Source organism: Bison bison, unplaced genomic scaffold, assembly GCF_000754665.1.
Source record: "Bison bison bison isolate TAMUID 2011002044 unplaced genomic scaffold, Bison_UMD1.0 scf7180017864491, whole genome shotgun sequence".
NCBI lineage: Eukaryota > Metazoa > Chordata > Mammalia > Artiodactyla > Bovidae > Bison > Bison bison.
The window spans coordinates 22,165,865-22,186,156 of record NW_011495050.1 but is presented as its reverse complement, the minus strand read 5'-3'; the positions used below and the strand labels follow the sequence as shown (position 1 = coordinate 22,186,156).

General features: G+C 40.7%; 1 protein-coding gene across 7 annotated transcripts in view; it reads left to right on the top strand.

Moving 5' to 3' along the window:
• Nucleotides 1–20,292, top strand: part of VPS13B (vacuolar protein sorting 13 homolog B (yeast)) — an 805,833-nt gene that overhangs the window by 743,291 nt on the left and 42,250 nt on the right. For all 7 annotated transcript variants that reach the window (XM_010863525.1, XM_010863528.1, XM_010863522.1 and 4 more), the window contains exons 45-54: nt 3,300–3,563; nt 4,242–4,325; nt 4,503–4,678; nt 5,090–5,260; nt 5,954–6,155; nt 7,271–7,459; nt 10,758–10,904; nt 12,878–13,161; nt 16,761–16,888; nt 17,081–17,280. In XM_010863525.1, coding sequence (XP_010861827.1) covers nt 3,300–3,563; nt 4,242–4,325; nt 4,503–4,678; nt 5,090–5,260; nt 5,954–6,155; nt 7,271–7,459; nt 10,758–10,904; nt 12,878–13,161; nt 16,761–16,888; nt 17,081–17,280 — 1,845 coding nt within the window. The remainder of the gene's footprint in view (nt 1–3,299; nt 3,564–4,241; nt 4,326–4,502; nt 4,679–5,089; nt 5,261–5,953; nt 6,156–7,270; nt 7,460–10,757; nt 10,905–12,877; nt 13,162–16,760; nt 16,889–17,080; nt 17,281–20,292) is intronic.

The window sequence follows — 20,292 nt, the reverse complement described above, 5'->3', positions numbered from 1 at the left end:
CCAATTCAATAAAAATTGACCACACATAAAATTTCCCAGAAACTTTGTACATTATACAACTACTCATGTACACATATTTGCTTCTATGTTTTCCATCTCTTCATTGAGGAAAGCTTTACCGTTCTAAAAATTTTAATGTACATATATGAATGTATGTATATATATTTGTATCTTTATACATACACTTTTAATCATGGTTAAGATATCATTTTCCAGTGCATCTGGTGCTCTGGAATTATTCTTTTAATATTGCTATTCTTCTTGGCACTGATCTAATAAGAGTTCAGAAACCTGCTAAGTAAAATCATATGTAGAAATCTTCAATACACATCTTTGTGGCTTTGGAGAAAAAGGGGAAGTGGTGTGAAACCTGGAAATGTGTACTAAAGAGAAACCCTACATTAAAAAAATTAAGTAGCTGTCTTCAACTGATAAATTAATCTTGAAATTCTAACCATAATTTTCAAAATATCAGCACTGTAAGTGTTGCCACTTTGAAGGGACGCAGGCATGGCTGCCACTGAACCCTGCAAGGGAGCAGCCATGTAGAGCACAGTTCCAAGGCGCAGCCATTTTGGATTTCCTTTCATCTTAGTAGCCTTTCCTCCCTGGCCACTTTTAAGGATTTTCTTTTTATCAAATTTGAAGCCTATTTAACAGGCTTTTTGGTTGAAAATGAAACTATAAAAACCCACCAAGAGGATCTTTGTCTTTAAACAAAGTGAGTCCCAGATGGTTGCAAAGATTCTGTGGTTTCTGTGAGAGACAGCCAAATTCTCTCCTAAATCTCATGGGGCCCAAAGGTTCTGAAGCAAGAGCACTGAACACACATTGCCAGGCCTGGACACATCCAGAAGAGGAACAGAGTTAAATACTGCCTCAGCGCTTCCAAATGTTTATTCAAAATTAGGCAATGGTATGGCATCATAAGGCTTATCATAAGTGTCTCGTAACCCCTATATGTGCTAAAGAAAATCTTGTGTGCTGATTTAGAACTCATAGTTCAGTTGACTTGTGTGTGTTTTGTTATTTTGAAAATATTGTTTTAAAAGATTATAATGGCCAGAGTATCTAGGGGGAATATAACAGTTGAGCATAGCCTGGTTTTTGCAGACGTGTTCCTTCTAAAGAAGATTCTGAGAAATAGACTGTTGGAAAATAGATGTTCAAGAAATTGCTAAACCTCACTACTCAAGTAATGCAAGTTGAAGTAACAATGACTTTAATTTTTGGTCTATCAATCTAGCAGATTTGTCTGGGATAAATAATAGTTCATAAATAATTGTTAATATATTAATTTGTGTAAGTAATAGTTTTTTTTTTTAATGGTGGTTACAAAGTGCTCCTAATGACATAGAAAAATGTATCAGTTAGGATGCTTTCACCATGATGTTACAAAAATAGGCTTTTTAATCTTGATAGCAAGTTAATGAAGCAGATACTATTGCTCCTATCTTAAGGCAGGTTCAGTGTTGGGTAGTTAATTAGGCGCTCAGTACTGTATCTGCTTCTCTGCTGTCCTCTTGAGTTTGCCTTCCTGGCCTCAAGATAGCTGCAAAATCTGTATCCTCTCCCGATATCTTCCATGGCAGAGAAAAAGGAGGGTTTTCTCTTCTGAAATTGTCTTCCTTATTATCAAAGAGTAAAATCTTTCCCAGAGACTTTTAGCAGCCTTCCTTTTTGTATTATTTGCCAAAACAGAGCTCCATGTTCACCACTAATCATTGGCAATGGTGGAATGGAGTTACCAGGATTAGCATGTACCAACTGTGATACAGCTTTTAGGGGTCTTGCGAGGTGTCCACCTTCCCTGAGGACTGGGCTGCTTGAGGCCTAAACCAAATTGGTGATTTTGACAGCAAAGGCAAAGGAAAGACTAACAAAGAAAAAGAAGTTATTTGGAATGGAACCACTGGTTTCTGCTATAATACATTACCTTATGATGAGCAAGCTTTATTCTCTTTATATTGTTTCTGTTTTCTTAATAGGTAGGTATTGATTTTATGAGATACAGACTATCAGGGTAGTGATCAGACTCTGGACCAGACAGTTGGGGTAACAGGCCAATTATTCAACATCTCTCTGCCTCTGTTTTTTTCCTTATTAATATGAGGACTCATTATAGCACCTGTTTTATGTGGTTGTTTTGAAAATAAGAGATAATTTGTGAAAATACTTATTAGGTTCTCCAAAAAGGAAAAAAAAAAACAGAACAAAAAGGGTGTGTCTTTGTGTTTGTGTGTGTACACACACATATACTTGTATGTATGTATATACATACACACATAGAGAAGGGGAAAGAGAGATTTACTATAAATTGGCTCACATGATTATGGAGGCTGAGAAGTCCTAAGATTCGCAGTCTGCAGGTTGGAAGACCAGAAGAGCTGATGTGAAGTTCCAGTCCAAAAGCCAGCAGGCTAGCATACCAAGAAGAGCTGATGTTTCAATTGTTTCCATAGGCTGGAACAGATGAGTGTCCAGCTCAAGCATGAGGCAGGAGGAGTTGCCTCCTGACCCAGGCTCTCCATTCTTTCAGGTCTTCAGCTGCTAGGATGAGGTCCACCAGTTAGGGAGAGCAGTCTGCTTTAGTCTGTCTACCAATTCGAATATTAATCTCATCTAGAAACACCTTCACACACACACAAACAGTGTAATGTGTGACCAAAATATCTTGAATGGCCCATTCAAGTTGACACATAAAATTAGACCTTAGAGCTAGATCATATCCTTAGACCTTTAACTATGGCATATATGTATTACTTATTATATATTTTATAACCTGGAAAAATATTACAAATAAGGAAAACTGTATCAGAAAGTCCTGTCTTCCTCAACCATGGTGAAAACTCATATTACACAGGGATTTGCTTTCTAAAAGTATTTACTGCATCAGTTTCCACCAAAAGAGATATTAATATTTCTTAATGCCTGCCCTGAATTATATGCTTAACTGGATGAAAAGTTAAATAATTCTTGGGATTAATGGATAATTCTGTGTGTTTTATAAATATAAATGCTTCTATACTATAGGAAAAATGTGAATAAGATAAAATATAATTCAGCATATGAGTTAAAAGTTGTTTGTATTATCAGTTTATACAGAGATCTTGTATTGCATAAGAGTGCAACTTATTGCACTCTTTATTAAGATGTTTGCTTTATTGTGGGTGGTCTGAAACCAAACCTGTGATATCTCCCAAGTTTGCTCTGTTTCCAGTTCATGGAGTCTAAATTGATGGAAGTCTTACTGATTGAGGGGTTGATTGATTGTTTTTTGTTTGTTTGTTTGTTTTTAGATTATCATCTGTGGAAGACAGATCATCTGTAGTTACTTGTCTCAAAGCATAGAATTAAAAGTGGTTCAGCATTACATTGGTCAAGATGGACAAGCTGTGGTTCGGGAACACTTTGACTGCCTCACAGCCAAACAGAAATTGCCTTCGTACATACTAGAAAACAGCGAACTGACTGAGTTGTGTGTGAGGGCCAAAGGAGATGAAGACTGGTCGAGAGACGTGTGCCTGGAATCCAAGGCCCCTGAGTATAGCGTCGTCATTCAGGTGTGACAAGTAGCACAGTCCAGAACAGAGCAACTTTAAAATTGTAAAGTTCTCATTATGTTCTTTATTCAGTGTAGCACTTAATTTATTAATAAATGATAGGTACAAAAGAGGGGAGGCCTGAAATAATATGCAAAGACTTTAAATATTACTTCTCAAACTTTTTCCTCCCCATCCCACAACAACACATTTGTATCAGTTCAGTAGTTCCTGTAGCCAAGACTCTACCCTTCCAGATGGAGATGAGTTATATCTTGAAAAAGATTCTGTTGCTGTAGGGCTTTGAAGGGATGGGAGGGAAAAAAGCGTGTCCTCCCCGCTTGAGAAGCTTTGTGATGACCTGCTACTTTTTTTATCTCTTTCTCAATCTCCACCATCATCACTTTCATTCCCACGAAGCACAAATCTCTCTTTCGTTCTCCCACTCAGTCTTATATCAGTCACTCCACATACAAATCCCTTCATCTTTATGGAAATAATTGGCCCCATTGACTCACTGCACATTCACTTTATGCCATAGTGAAGTCTGTTTTTGCTTAGGTATTCTTTTTTTTTAATGGCTTTTTTCAATAACTTTACTTTTTTTATCATTCAAACTGATATTATATCTCTGCCTTATTTTGATTAATTAGTAAACTGTTCAGTGTTTAATAGAACTCTTTTCTCTCTCATGTGCAGGTGCCATCTTCAAACAGTTCCATTATTTATGTCTGGTGCACAGTTTTGACTTTAGAACCCAGCTCTCAAGTGCAGCAGCGAATGGTGAGTGCTTTCAGATCCTAAAATATGGCATACAACTTTGACCTTTCCTGTTCTGAAATAAATTAAGGTCAGAGTGACCCAGGGAAGAGATTTATTACAAGTTTGTCTCAGCATCAAACAGCTGGAATACTGCAACAAAGCAAATATGAAAGTTGTTCTGTCCTTTTATTTTTATAGATTGTGTTCAGCCCTCTTTTTATCATGAGGAGTCATCTTCCAGACCCCATTATCATACATTTGGAGAAAAGGAGTCTGGGATTGAGTGAAACACAAATTATTCCAGGAAAAGGACAGGAAAAACCACTGCAAAACATAGAACCTGACCTTGTACATCACCTAACATTTCAAGCAAGGTACTGGGAAAATCCTTAACTTTTTCCTCAGATTCAGAAGAAAAAGTACCTTGCCCTGTCAAGGGGGGGCAAGAAAAGATAGAGTTTTTTGTGTGATTTCTTATGAGAATGTTATTTTTAAATTGCCTTGCCTAGTGTTCTCCTGTTTTCTTCCGTAGTTGAAGATAAAATTCAGCCGCATTAGAAATGAAAAAGAGGGATGATCAGAAAATCTAATTGACAACATAATTTCTGTAGAGGAATGAGAGCGCTCCACCCATGCGTTAGGGAGGAAATCCCAGATCATTCCCCAAACTGTTTCATCCCTAAAGCACCAAAAATTGACTCGCTCTCACAAAAAAAAAAAAAAAAACACACATTGGTTTGTAATACATCTGATAATCATTTTTGTTTTTCCTTTCCATTTCCTAGAGAAGAGGATGACCCTTCACACTGTGCTGTTCCCATCTCAACATCCCTCATTAAGCAGATAGCTACTAAGATACACCCCGGAGGCACAGTTACTCAGATCCTTGATGAGTTCTACGGGCCAGAGAAGTTCCTTCAACCCACATGGCCCTATAATAAAAAGGACTCTGACAGGTAAGGGGCTTCCCTGATAGCCTCTCAGTTGGTAAAGAATCTACCTGCAATGCAGGAGACCCTGGTTTGATTCCTGGGTCAGGAAGATCCCCTGGAGAAGGGTTAGACTACCCACTCCAGTATCCTTGGGCTTCTCTTGTGGCTCAGCTGGTAAAGAATCTGCCTGCAATGTGGGAGACCTGGGTTCAATCCCTGGGTTGGGAAGATCCCCTGGAGAAGGGAAATGCTACCCACTTCAGTATTCTGGCCTGGAGAATGCCATGAACTGTATAGTCCATGGGGTCACAAAGAGTTGGACACAACTGAACAACTTTCATTTAAACTTTTCACTTTCTGACAGATAATGTTCTCCAGCCCCGGTTTTCTATGAACAGTTCTCAATATTAAATGAATGAATGTTCACAAATATGTTAGATACCCTAAAAAACATTTTAAAAAAGATGTTTGCATGTATCTGTCACATTCTGACCTTTTATCTCCTAGTAGATGTATTCTGTAAAATACTTCGTTCTTAATCTAGAACATAATTGCATGAAAAGTTTCTTCCTCCTGGATGCAAATTTGGCATTGCATGACTCTGATGTGAAGAGGTACCATACAGGAGCGTTGTGTGTCTGGAATTCTTAAACACATTTCATGAGTCCTGAAATCATCATGTTTCATTGAGTCTGTTGGATGTGGTATTTGGCACAGGAATGAGCAACTGAGCCAGTGGGACAGCCCAATGCGAGTGAAGCTGTCAGCCTGGAAGCCATATGTGAGGACCTTATTGATAGAATTGCTACCCTGGGCCCTGCTTATCAATCAGTCCAAGTGGGACCTCTGGCTATTTGAGGGAGAGAAGATTGTTCTACAGGTTCCTGCTGGCAAAATTATTATCCCTCCTAATTTTCAGGTACTATAACTCTTCTTTTAAACTAATAGGAATTCTTTCTTCCAACAACCATCTTTTATTCTAAGGTTGCATTTATGTTCTTAACAGACTCAATCAGTTGTGGAAAACTGTCCTCCTAGAATCATATGTAAGGGGTATGGAATGTTCTTTGGTATTTAAAGACATCTCAGATGTCTCTTTTTTTCCCACCCGTCAGCAGTATTCATGCTTGAGTTATCATTAAATTCGATAACTTGTACTAGTTGCATTCTCATTTCCATTCCTCAACAGAATGTTTGACAAGTATTAGGACTGGTCTACTCAGAATATGTTAAGAATATAGAGCTGTATGCTGTGCTCACCTACCCTCTAGATGTTTTTGTAGTTTTTATAGAAACTCTCATAGATTTGCAAGATGAATAAGAAGATTTCTGAACAGCTATTTTTGTCGGGCCCCTTTTCCTTTATAAGTGGACTTGCCTGTCCATAATCATGGATGCCCACCTGTTACTGATAACAACATAGAATCATTACTAACAAGGGGAGAAAAATCTGGTTGTAAAATAGAACTTCATAGGAAGATTTTATATTTCATCACAAGAGAACTTTCTTGATAAGGCTAGCCCAGTTCCAAGAAAGCATATAAATCTGTAAGAGAATAGGGTACATGGAATGCCTAAATAAAATGTTTTTCTGATATGGAACAATTTAAGAGTCCTTTTCTTTTAGCTCCAGTTTATAAACATCTTTATTCAATTGCATTTTTTTCTTTTTTTTTTTTTTAAATAATCATATGATGTTACCTTATGGAATTGGAATGTTGACCTGCATGTACCTAATACTGCATATTATTCTTTTATCAAACAAAATGAAACCTTCAGTTTCTAAGCCTTTGGTATTTATAGGGTAGTCCCAGTTTGGGTTGATGTTTTTTCCCTCCTTCCATAAATACAAATTCCACTGTGATTCAAAGAAGGCATTGGGAAGTGAAATAAAATGTATGTTGCCATTACCAAAAAAAAGTAAAAAGGACGTCGTTGCCTAGGTAGACCTATAATAGAAAAAATTCCTATGAATTGAGGTAAAAATATCAAAGTTAAGAAAACTATTTTATAATTGAGGCATTATTTTTCCAGGAAGCTTTTCAAATTGGAATATACTGGGCAAATACAAACACTGTGCACAAGTCGGCGGCTGTTAAGCTGGTCCATAACCTGACGTCTCCAAAGTGGAAAGAGGGAGGTAACGGTGAAGTTGTATCTTTGGACGAAGAAGGGTTTGTTCATGCTGAAATAAGACTCGGTGCTTTCCCAGGACATCAGAAGGTAGGGTCAAAGTCTCTCAAAGTCTGCTTGGCTCTTGGCTGGGACGGGGAGTAGTGGGGGGTCGGGGTGGAGCTGGGGATAGCATGCCATCCCCTCAACTTGTTTAAAATGAGCCTTCCCTTTTCTTTTCTAATCCCTTTTTAGTATTATATGTTCCAAACAGTTTATAATAGTGCAACACATGATTTCTTAGACCTTTCTGTTTTACAGGGTTTTTTTTTCCTTTCCTTTACCAGTGATAAAAGCTGTGTCACATAATTTATCCAATAACCACTCTATTTCAGAACACTCAGCAGTCACTTGATTTATTGTATGTGGAGGGAAAAAAGAACTTATTCCAAAATATCCACAAATTGTACTTGGCCTCCTCATTTTAGAGCAGGAAGTAGAGTTGCTAACATTCTGGGTTTTGAGTGAAAGGACAGAGGCTCCTGCAAGAAAGGTTATATTCCTGGAAAGGGTATCCTGAGTGAAAGGACGTAGGTTGATCTGATTCTCCCATAGAACCAACGTTTTAAGAGGGAGTATATATATATATATATATACACACACACACACATATATATAAAGATGCTAATGCTGGAAAAGACTGAAGGCAAAAGGCGAAGGGGGTGGTAGAGGATGAGATGGTTAGATAGCATCACTGACTCAGTGGACCTGAACTTAAGCAAACTCCGGGAAATAATAGAGGACAGAGGAGCCTGATGTGCTGCAGTCCATGGAGTCACAAAGAGTCAAAAATGATTTAGTGACTGTACAACAATTTATTTATTTTTGGATGTCCTAGGTGTTGGTTGTGAGCAAGCTTTTCTCTAGTTGCAGCAAGCAGGGGCTGCTCTCAATTGTGGTGCAGGGGCTTCTCATTGTGGTGGCTTCTCTTGATGAGGAGCACGGGTTCTAGGGTGCTCAGGCTTCAGTAGTTGCAGCACATGGGCTCAGTAGTTGTGACTCCCCCGCTCTGGAGCACAGGCTCAACAGTTGTTGGGCATAAGCCTAGTTGCTCCAAGGCATGTGGGATCTTCCCAGACCAAGGATCAAACCAGTGTGTCTTGCATTGGCAGACAGATTCTTTACCACTGAGCCACCAGAAAAGCCCTGGGAGTAGTGTTCTTGAACAGGAGTCTGGTACCCATGTTTATGAAGATAAATACAAAAAGAAAAAAAAAAGATACATAAGTCAGTTATTTAAATATAAGTGGTATGTGCTTTCAACATGAATCTTTTCTAAGTAGTATATGAAGGCCAGTTAAGCTGAATAATAGACTAACGAATCACATTAAACTATGTACAAAGTGCAGCACCAGAGTGTACTATCTAGAAATCTCGTGCTGTGCTTAATGGTATCTTCGTCATTGTGGCTGTCCCAAGTCAGAAAAAGAAAGGGCACTTCATCAGAGTTGTGTAATTCAGAGTGCTCTTTCTCTGAGGAGAAGTCAGATTTTGACAGGCATATTTGAAGAGCCTCTTAAAAAAGGTTAGGGTCATTTGATGACTTCTTAAAAATAAATTTCTCTGATACAAAGAAGTTGATCTTCAGTACTGAAGGCTGGTATCCATTTCCTCAAAGTTGTCTGGGCAATGCATGTTCATCCTCTGCCGGCCAAAATACTGTAACATGGGTGTGAATGGCAAAGGGCTGTGAGCGTGAATCACCCGAAGTTGAATAGCTGCAAGTTGAGAACTACCATCAAAACCTGGAAAGTTATGGTTCACAGTCAAACACCCAGTACCTCCAGCACCTCACAAAGTGGCCACGTACAGATAAATGCTCGTGAACAAATGAATGAATGAGCTGTTGGAAAATATAATATCATTATATCTCATTTTTCTTCAGTAGTGATTCTCAAGCTTTTTAGTCTTTGGACCCCTTTATACTCTTAAAAACTACTGAGGACCTCCAAAACGCTTTTGTTTATGTGGATTATATCTATTTGATTTTGTCAAATTAGAAATTAAAATATAAAAAGTTCTAAGCATGAGAATTCACAAATATTTCTTTAGCCATAAGACTGATGACATCATCCTATGATGACATATCTATGATGATGTCATAGGACCTCTGGAAAGCTCCACTGTATGCTTATGTGAAACAGTGAAAAAGACAAATAGCATCTTGGTGTCATTTTTAAATTACTTTTGGCCTTGGGGCCTCCTGAAAGGTCAGGAGTGTTCCCAGACCATACTTGGAGAACATTACCACTTACTAGATGGGTATCTTTAGGCAAATAATGTCTTCTCTGAGCATCAGTTCCTCATGCAATGTGGTGGGACAGTGAGATGAAACACACAGTGGCTAAGGGCAGCACCAGGGAACCAGTCTACATGGCTTCTAATTCCAACCCCTAGCCCCTCTTTATCTTGGTGACCTAGGGCAAGTTGCTTACCTTTGTGTCTCATTCTTTCTCTTCTGTAAAATGAGAATAATAGTAGCTACCCCATAGAGGTGTAGTAAGGATTCTGTGAGTTAATATGCATAAAATACTTTAAACAGGAGCACAAGAATGCAATATATAAGGGGAGTTGTTGCTGTTTCCTTCATCATTGTCATCATCATTAAAGTGCTCCCCTTGGCCCTTGTACACATTCAGTGACATAGCTGCTAGCATGAGTGTGAGAAAGGGAATACTGGCCTGAGTGCTTTATGTGGAAAAAGATTAGTGGCATCTGTTTATGTGTAAGTGCTTTTTATAAATAAATATTTTGTGAGGAAATAGGTTAAATAACTCGAAAACAAGTCTGTGTCACTCTAAGGTAGAGGTAACCGGTGTGCTAAGGCATCCTGTTGCAGAGTAAATAGTGATCCCTTTTAGTGACCAAGACAATTTTGAGACTGAAAGGGAACTCTACTAAATACTCTGGAACAAAAGATAAAATTGATACTATCATGGGCAAACCAGTAGATAAAATGACCTTTTAAACATATTATTATTATCATGATAGTGTGCACCATCGAGATTTCTAGACAGTACTTCCTACATAGTTTAATGTGATTCCTTACTCTGTTATTTTAACTGGCATCCATATACTACTTAGAAAAGATTCATGTTGAAAAGCACATCCCACTTATATTTAGTTAAATAACTGATTTAAGTATGTTTTTTGCATTTATCTTCATAAACATGGATACCAGATCCCTGTAATTCACTCTGAATTGCACTACTCTGATGAAATACCCCTTCTTTTTCTGACCTGGGACAGCCAAAATGACGAAGTGGCCACATAAATATATATTAAAAAAAGAAGTTTTTATATACCATGTGATATTTAAAGAATTGCTCTTTCCTCAATTGTTCTGCAGTTGTGCCAGTTCTGCATTTCCTCCATGGTACAGCAAGGCATACAGATCATTCAGATTGAAGATAAGACCACGATAATCAATAACACACCATATCAGATATTTTATAAGCCACAGTTAACTGTCACCAAACCCCACTCTGGAAAGGAGGTAAGCCATGCAAACATGAATTTTTTTAATCTATAAGTTTTCTTAAGTCAGTAATGGTAAGGATCAACTTTTTTTTTTTTAACCCAGAACAGATCAAAAGCTAACACCAAATATAGGTGAAAGATTCATTTCTTTGTACTTTCATTAAAACCGTTGTGTCATGATGAGCTCTTCCAAGGTCATTAACAAGGAGACAGGCTCCCAAGCAGCAGATCCGGACGCCCTGGCGGCTTCAGGCTGCCAGCACATCTGCCAGCGCTCCTAACGCCCTGGCAGGAAGCTGGCCTGAGGGCTGGCTGCAAGGCTACAGAAAAGAACATCTGCCTCGCAGAGAAGCCGTGTGTGCAGAAGGCTCAGCCCCAACAGAGCCCCAGATCTGGGAGCACTGAGCTCTGTGTCCAGGAGGAGAGGAAATGTGAAAATGTACCAGCTCATTTATGTTAACATCTCTGTGGCAGAATATGCGGAAAATGAATCCAAGAAGGATTTTTTTTTTCTTTTTACTCTATGCTTTATACAGTTCAGATGAATAGTTTTATTTTAAGAGAGTAAGGAGATATTTTAAAAGGATTTACAAACAGAATATGTTAAGTGGTATGCTGTTGTTTTATGCTGTTGAAACCGTCACACAGAAAAGTATTATTTTTCTTTACTTTCATCCTCATTTATTGTTAGCCTGTACTTGCGGCTCCTAAAAATTACATTAGAACAATACACTAGGATGAAAGTCTTACTCTTCTAAGCCTACAGTGCATTATAGGATTTATAAAAATGGCAGATTAGTAGAATTTCATCTTGGTTCATTGAAGTATTGATTAAAAATACATAGGTGACCAGAAGCCCCATGTTGGGAAATAGAGGTCAACAGTAATTGCATGGTAGGTGAGGATTTGAGGGAAAAAACCAGCATGTGCCCTGAAAGTTTTCCCAGTTCTCCCCACCCTAGGGGCTTCCCAAAGCACTGGGTCAGCGCCCTCTACACTAGCACTGCCTTATCTGAAAAGCAGCATAATTTTGCATTCCTTGCAGGGTCTGGGTGAAGGTTCAGTGAGATAATCTGAGAAAAAAAGTCCAGGCACGCAGTAAAAGAGAGTTGCCGGCGGCCATCTCCACACCAGCATCCCAGTGGGCTCCTCGTGAGAAGGGGAGGGCCCTCATCCTTTCTGCAGCTGAGGGGGCCCCATTTTTCAGCCCTGACCCAGCTTCGGGCAGGTGTGGGAATTGTTTGAGACAGGGTCATCCCTCCCCTCTCAGGGAGACGGTCTGGAACAGTGGGAGACACCGCAGAGAGGAAAGGAGGCAGCCTGGCTTCCAGCCAGGCTCTGCCACACACTGGCTCTGTGATGCCAGACGCCATCATCCTCTCTCTGGGAAGCAGCTTCCTCAGCTGTGAACAAGGAGCTTCAGATAAATTATCCCTCCAGGTCCTCTTTAAGTCCTAATTCCTGAGACTCTCTCATGTGCCAGAAAGCATGTGGAACTCCAGCTGAGGGCGGGAGGTCAGGGTCTCCTACTCCTTCAGGATGAGCCTTCAGAAACATTTGTCTTCCAAGCTCCCGATTTCCCCTTGTTCATCTCATTCTGATCGCTTCTGCCCACAGTCCCCCCGGGGTGCCACCCTTTCAGTCCAGCCACACCCTCTCCACGACTCCCTTCCCAACACACAGCATTTCTGCTCCATGGCATCTGGCTTTTTTGCAGTAACTGGGGGAGATGGAGAACTTGGCAACCCCCACCCCTTCAGATCACATCAGCTTTATCATTTTCCTTATGCCTAGAGAAGCAGACCCTGCTCTTGCTGCTTGTAATTGTCTCATTCGGGCTTCCTCATGGGAACAGGATATCTAATATTCCCATGTTCCCCCCTCCTGAGAATGTGTCATGGTTTCTTAGAAGCAGTGCTTTAGAGAAGCTTAGCTTCTGTGTCAGACTGTGTAACTGTGCTCTCTCCGCCTTGTCTTGTCTTTCTTCAGTATTTTCACGTTCCAGACAGCGCTACTTTCAGCATTTGCCCGGGTGGCGAGCAGCCTGCCGTGAGATCCAGCTCCCTTCCTTGCTGGGACCTAATGCCCGACCTCGGCCAGTCCACGCTGGACGCGTCCCTGCTGCAGAAGCAGGTCTTGCTGGCCTTTTCTCCCACCGCCGTTGCCGACAGCGCCCAGTGCTGGAGCCTGCCAGCCCTAGTCAGACAGGAGCTTCCCAGACAGAGCGTGGCAGTGCCCTTGGGGAACTACAGGGAAGATGGCTTCTGTACCAGGTATTTTACATTCTGTGAATGCCCTTCTTTGCCCCATCCATGTGCTGGGAGAGACAAGAGAATACTTGGCAGTGCTCACCACATATAAACTTAACTTTTGCTTTTATTTTTCATGGTTCTGTATTTTGCATACAACTGGACAAATGTGAGGATCACACACGGGTTGTCCCAGTGAACTACGGATGAGATTTTTCCCTTATGCGGCTTTTATTGGGGGAAATGGTGTTTGTACCATAGAGTAGCCATGGTCTATCATAATGAAAAGATGCCCTTCTCCTATGGCTTCCTAGCCTCTGTCAGGTGATAAGAAATAAGGGTTAAAATATGAGAGAGTCAAGCTGGAAAACCTTTTTCTTTTCCCGTATTTTACTTCTATTTCAAAATGGAATTTTTCTCAAGTCATTAAGAGAGATCACTTAGATAAACACAAGTCACAGAAGACTCTGTTCTGTGGTTGTTCCTGCACGCAAGTTACTCCAATTACCAATTACCAATTATGCAAATAACAACCACAGAATCAAGCCAGAGACATGTAATGGTTCGTTCATACTGGACTTTTATTTTGTGGTTGTTTTGCATGCAGTACATCCTTTTTGTAGCTGTCAGGAACAGCTTACTTATGGTATATATAAAAAGTACAAAAGAAAGCATATTGTAACCTTATGAGAGGTACCTTTTTTGTGATTATGAATTTATAGACTTAAGATTTTAGCCATCTTAACTTTGATGTATATAGAGATTTCTAGTTAAAAGATAACTTCCTAACTCAAGTTGTCCTGAATAGTTAAGGCTCTGTTCCCTACACACATCCCTTCTTTCACAACATTCACAAGCATCCATGATTTTATAATCACTTTCCATCCCCAACTCAAGAGGAGTGATTGTCCTTGTATCCTGATTGGAGAAGTATGGTAAGTTGTTGTTGTTACTGAAACAAATTTATCATTATCAAAGGGGAAAGAGCAGTGGGGAGGGATAAATTAGGAGGCCAGGGTTAACATATACACTTCTGTGTATAAAATAGTCAATAAGAACCTACTGTATAGCATAGGGAATTATACTCAGTACCCTGTAGTAACGAATTAGGGAAAAGAATATGTATATAAAGAATATATATATTAAAAGAATATATATAACTGAATCTCTGAGCTATATACTTATACAGTATTGTAAATCAATTTAAAAAATGTCTTCTAAGTGTTATTTTTAGATAATCTTAGATTCACATGCAGTTATAGGAAGTAATTCAGAGAGGTCCCCTGTATCCCTTACTCAGTTCCCGAAGTTGAAACCTCTTACAGAACATCCTACAAACCTAGTTTCACATCTAGGATGTTGGTGTTGATGCAGTTAGTGTGTAGAGCATTTCCATGGTAAGTTTCAGGAAGTATTTTTGAAAGCAATGTGAACCTATGTATGGAAAACAAACTTATTTTTAAAACTAAAACACAAAATTTATAATAAACACTTAGAATTTATTTTTAAAATTCAAAGATTTTGTTAATGTAAATGTAAATAACTATTGAGCTAGTTATTAGATTGAACGTGACAAGTGAAAGCATTAGTCACTCAGTCATGTCTGACCCTCTGTGACCCCATGGACTGTTGCCTGCCAGGCTCCTCCATCCATGGAATTTTCCAGGCAAGAATACTGGAGTGGGTTGTCATTTTCTTCTCTAGGGAATCTTCCCGACCCAGGGATTGAACCTGGGTCTCCTGCATTGCAGGCAGATTCTTTACCGTCTGAGCTACTATGGAAGCCCAGTTATGATATTAGAAGTACCATATTTTAGTCCTGACTGCAGTTCTCTTGGTTATCAATAAGACATTCTCTGTGGTCAGCTTGCCTGGCTCTTCCAGAATTAGGCTGAGAGAAGATCCGAAGACTATACTGTGAAAGTGTTTCATCTCCTCCCCTCAGTCCTACAGTGCACATAAGATGGTGTTATTAACGTGATTTTCCCAAATACTAATCAACAGTTCACCTTGGCATTTCAGACAAATGCAATCTTTGGGAAGAACTCACACTGGCGAACAGAATAGATAGTGAATGGGAAACTCTTTAGTGTGTTGCTGTTGCTATTGCTAAGTCACTTCAGTCATGTCTAACTCTGTGTGACCTCATAGACAGCAGCCCACCAGGCTCCCCGTCCCTGGGATTCTCCAGGAAAGACCACTGGAGTGGGTTGCCATTTCCTTCTCCAGTGCATGAAAGTCAAAGTGAAGTTGCTCAGTCCTGTCTGACTCTTAGCGACCCCATGGACTGACTGCAGCCTACCAGGCTCCTCCATCCATGGGATTTTCCAGGCAAGAGTACTGGAGTGGGGTGCCAGTTACTGACTGCTTATAATCAGTGTAAACTGAGGGCCACATTTGGCAAATAATCTGATTTCTTTGATTAATTTGAACAACCAGTCCATGTAATTTAAACTTAAGAGAGATTTTTTTTCCTGATTTGATATGAAATATTTTTTGATAGTCTCTCAGTCTAAATTGGATGGCACCCCACTCCAGTACTCTTGCCTGGAAAATCCCATGGATGGAGGAGCCTGATAGGCTGCAGTCCGTGGGGTTGCTAAGAGTCGGACACGACTGAGCGACTTCACTTTCCCTTTTCACTTTCATGCATTGGAGAAGGAAATGGCAACCCACTCCAGTGTTCTTGCCTGGAGAATCCAAGGGATGGGGGAGCCTGGTAGGCTGCCGTCTATGGGGTCGCAAAGAGTCGGACACGACTAAAGCGACTTAGCAGCAGCAGCAGTCTAAATTGGAGCCTTCTCTCTGTCCATTGCAGAGAGCAGTCTATGCCCACACAGCAATTTCTCTGAGGCCAAATAGAAAATACGGCTTTGCTCTTGATAGCCAAAATGGAGATCCTAGAAAGTACGGTGATTTGTGAAAATTGACAGCAAACATACTGAACCTGCCTACCTTTAGAATTAAAAATAGCAAGTACACAGATTCTCCAGTCATCCTTCTAGAAGCACATCGGCTCCTCCTTTACCAAAACTTACCAAGCACTTTTGAGGAGGAAGGCACCCCATCTCTAGAGATTAAGACACATGTACATAGAGGGAAAAAGAAGAGAAGGAAAAGCTAGCACAAGGATATCTGTGATTCTCTCTGAGTACTACAAGTTATGGGTTTTTTTTTTAATTTAATTTTATGTTTTTAATTCTTTTTATATTGGAGCATAGTTGATTAACAGTGTTGTGTTAGTTTCAGGTATATAGCAAAGTGATGCAGTTATACATACACATGTAGCTATTCTTTTTCAAATTCTTTTCCCTTTTAGGTTGTTTATGGAACACTGAGCAGAGTTCCCTGTGCTATACAGTAGTTTACACATTTTTTGAATATTTTATGATAAAAAATGTAACTGCTATCAGAAAAAGAAATTAGTAAACCTATCATTAGTGTCTGGCAGGTAATAGAGGACCGGATGGCCTCTGTTGTCTGGAAAACATTTTCTCTGATGTGTAAGAGGGAGGGTGTTCTAGAGGTTCTGAATATTGCAAATCTAAATAAATATGTACCAGGAGAAAAAGCACGCATTTTTTTCTAAGCTGTTTCTGTTATTTGATCTGATTCTATTCTAGGGCAATAGCACTAACATATCAAGAACACCTTGGAGTGACTTATTTAACCCTCTCAGAAGACCCTAGTCCTCGAATAATTTTCCACAACAGATGTCCAGTGACAATACTTATAAAGGAAAATACTAAAGGTATATGATATAGTATTGAATTTAAATAATATAAAACTTACATTCTTTCTGGAGGTTTTTAACTTAGTATTTGCCTGTGATCCTTAAGAGTGAACTTACTTGAGAAGTCTCTCTTGCCACATTACATTTAATATCCCCAAGTCTTTGTCTTCAAGGCCTAAGTCTGAATGTGCTTTTTTTTTTTAATTTTAGATATTCCAAAGTTTGAGGTTTATTGCAGAAAAATTCCTCCTGAGTGCTCAATTCATCATGAGCTATATCATCAGATTTCCAGTTATCCAGACTGCAAGACCAGAGACCTCCTTCCTAGCCTCCTTTTGAGAGTGGAATTGCTGGAGGAAATGACAACCGAGTGGAGTGATGCCATCGACATCAACAATCAGGGGACACAGGTCAGCGACCCACATGTTCCTGCCAAAGCCTGAGGAAAAGGTCCCTTTCCTAAGGTTTTGGTGATTGTCTGCTTCTAAACGCTGACTGTCTTGTCTCTGTGTGAGGGCACATGTGTACCTACGTTTACACCTTCATGGGCTATAAATTCTCAGACACAAGTGTGTATCCCCAAAGTGTGCTGCTGCTGCTCAGTCGCTTCAGGTGTGCCCAACCTCTTTGCAGCCGCATGGAAGGTAGCCCATCAGGCTCCTCTGTCCACGGGATTCTCCAGGCAAGAATACTGGAATGGGTTGCCATGCCCTCCTCCAGGGGATCTTCCCAACCCAAGAATTTAACCCGCCTCTCTTACGTCTCCTGCATTGGCAGGCGGGTTCTTTACCACTAGCACTGCCTGGGAAGTACATCCCCAAAGTATACTATACAACTATTTATGAAAGGGGAACATTTGGTAGAACAAGCCCATCTTGGGTCTAAACCCAGATCAAAAATGAAATAGAAATGTTAATCTTCTTCATGTAAAAGGTAATCAATCCAGCTGTCCAGATTTTAAGACAATCATAATGTCAAACCTGGATTCATTACCTCATTTGAAAATTTACTAATTTTGAAATATACATATTATTCCTAGCAGTACATGAAACTTTGTGAATATAAGTACAGTTTTAAAACCCTGAACAGATCAGATGTCCTGATTTGTCCCTGTCTTACTCTAGATGTTGGTGATAATATTTTTGTTGAAAATGGCTCAGGGACCTAGCATTCCCTTTCTGCTCTACCTAAAATTTACCATTTTTCAGTACAATTCAGTGGCAGTAAATAGATTCACAATGTTGTAAAACCATAGCCCCTATCCATTTCCAGAAATGTTTCATCGTCCTGAACAGACACTATAAACCCGTAACTCCTCAATCCCCCCTCTCCCCAGCCCACAGTAACCTCTTCTGTGCTTTCTCAGTCTACCTGCTGCAGGCATCTCACGTAAGGAGAAACGTACAACACTCATCCTTTTGCGTTTGGCTTATTTCCTTTAGCATGGTATCTTCCAGGTTCACCCATGTGGTAGCATGTGTCAGAACATCTTTCCTTTTTATGGCTGAATAATACTGTGCTGTACTTTTTTAAAAGTCCCTTCACATCTGTTACTTCATTTGATCTTCACAACTAGCTTATGAAGTAGATCCTATTGTAATGGTAATAAAACACATATTAAAATTAAAAATGTGTTTACAGTAATAATAATGATTATCATTTAATAAGCACTTACTATATGCCAGGCATTGTGCTAAGCACTTTATATTCATTCTTCTCTAACCCATGCAACAGGCAGACAAGATAGGGACTGTCATTTCCATGTTACAGAAGTGAAAACTTGAGATCTCCGAAGAAACATGGTCTGATTCCCACGTTACGAGGGAAGGGATGAGGATTTTATCCAGACCTACCTGACTCCACGGCATGTGCTGTGAACTGCTGTGCTCTGAATGCTACTTCCTTACCTGAACTTCCTTAACTCCCCTACTTCCCCAGTCCTGCTGGCACATTTTTCTCATCTCTCTAGAGGTTCTCTCCCTATACCCCTGTGAAGTCCCTACCCATCCCAGGACCCTCTACATACTCATATAACATTTTTAACATTTAATCTCATTTACTTCTGTAAATGATTTCCTACCAAGTCAAGATCCCTGGCAGTCAGACCCCTGCCTTATTCATGCATAGCCTATGGCAGAATGCCTGCGAACACAGTGAGATCTGAAGACACATCAAACAAATAAATGAATGAAAGAGAAGGTGAGGCTACCAAGAGAGGTCTTGTAAAGGAGGAGAAGAGGGTGCCAGGCCTGACTTTGGAAACTCTGCCGTGTGAGTGTGATGCAGCAGCAGACTGAGAAGGAGCTGGAGAGTGGCAGGAGGAGGGGCTGGGCGGGGCAGAAACAGGAAAGCCCCTCAGAGAGAGAGAGTTTGCGGGATGGAAGATGGTGGGCAGAGGGCAGGCGAGATCACATTGGAAGTTACAAGTCCAGAGGGAGTGCAGGGACAGGGGAGAAGTGGTATTTTTTTTTTTTTTTTTTCAAGAAGCAAATGAGACCCCTGGAGAGGAAGCTTTTTATATGCTGCAGGAGAGGAGTCAGTGGAGGAGATGTGAGAACATGCGCAAGGAATCACCAGAGAGACAAGTGCAAAACTCAGGGAGTATAATTCTCCTTGAACAGGAGGGCCACACCCTCTTCTCTGATGGTAGGATAGAGGTGGGGATGGGCACAAGGGTAGATAGAGATCTCTGGAGGGCTGAGGGTGGGAAATGGAGTGAAGTGATACCCAGCGGCCCTAAGTTTATCAGGGAACGTAGAGCGCAACATCTGCTGAGAGAGGGAGGGAAAGGGGTGGGGGCCTGGGGAGAGCGTGGCTGTGGAAACAGTGAAGGACATGGCCGTGGGCAGGTGCAGGAGGGGCCCCGCTCACCCGGGAGACCTGCACTTGTGGTGCCCCAAACTGCGGAGGGGTGTGATGTCCACCCCGCAGCGCTCGTGTGATGAACAGGGAAAATCCGCAGGGGTGGCACGACCTCTGGAGACATTCCCGGTCTCCGTCCTTTACAGAATAAGCATCACCAGCTTCTCAAAGGCCCCTGAACTGCCCTGCATCCGTGTGAAGGTGTCTGAAGCCTTGCTTATGTGTGTCTAGGGAATGCTTTACAATAGGCAATCTGCCTGCCAAACCTTATTTTGGGAGTTCCTGTTCACTCTAAATTTCCTCAAACCTTTGTAGTCGGGGATACTTCAAAGCTGAGAGGAGGTACTCTTTCCAACACCCGTATCACCCCCGGTCCGAGGACCCAGCAGAATCTCGTGTTCCCATTAATCTTGGAGGAGCTGTGAGCCATATGTCCTGCAGACCATTGCTCACTTCCTATTCTGGAGGAAGATTCGTTTCAGACCCTTGCTGACGTCTCCCCGGGAACACACCAGGGCATATAAATCACTGCGGGGCGGGGGGGGGAGCGGGGCGTGGGG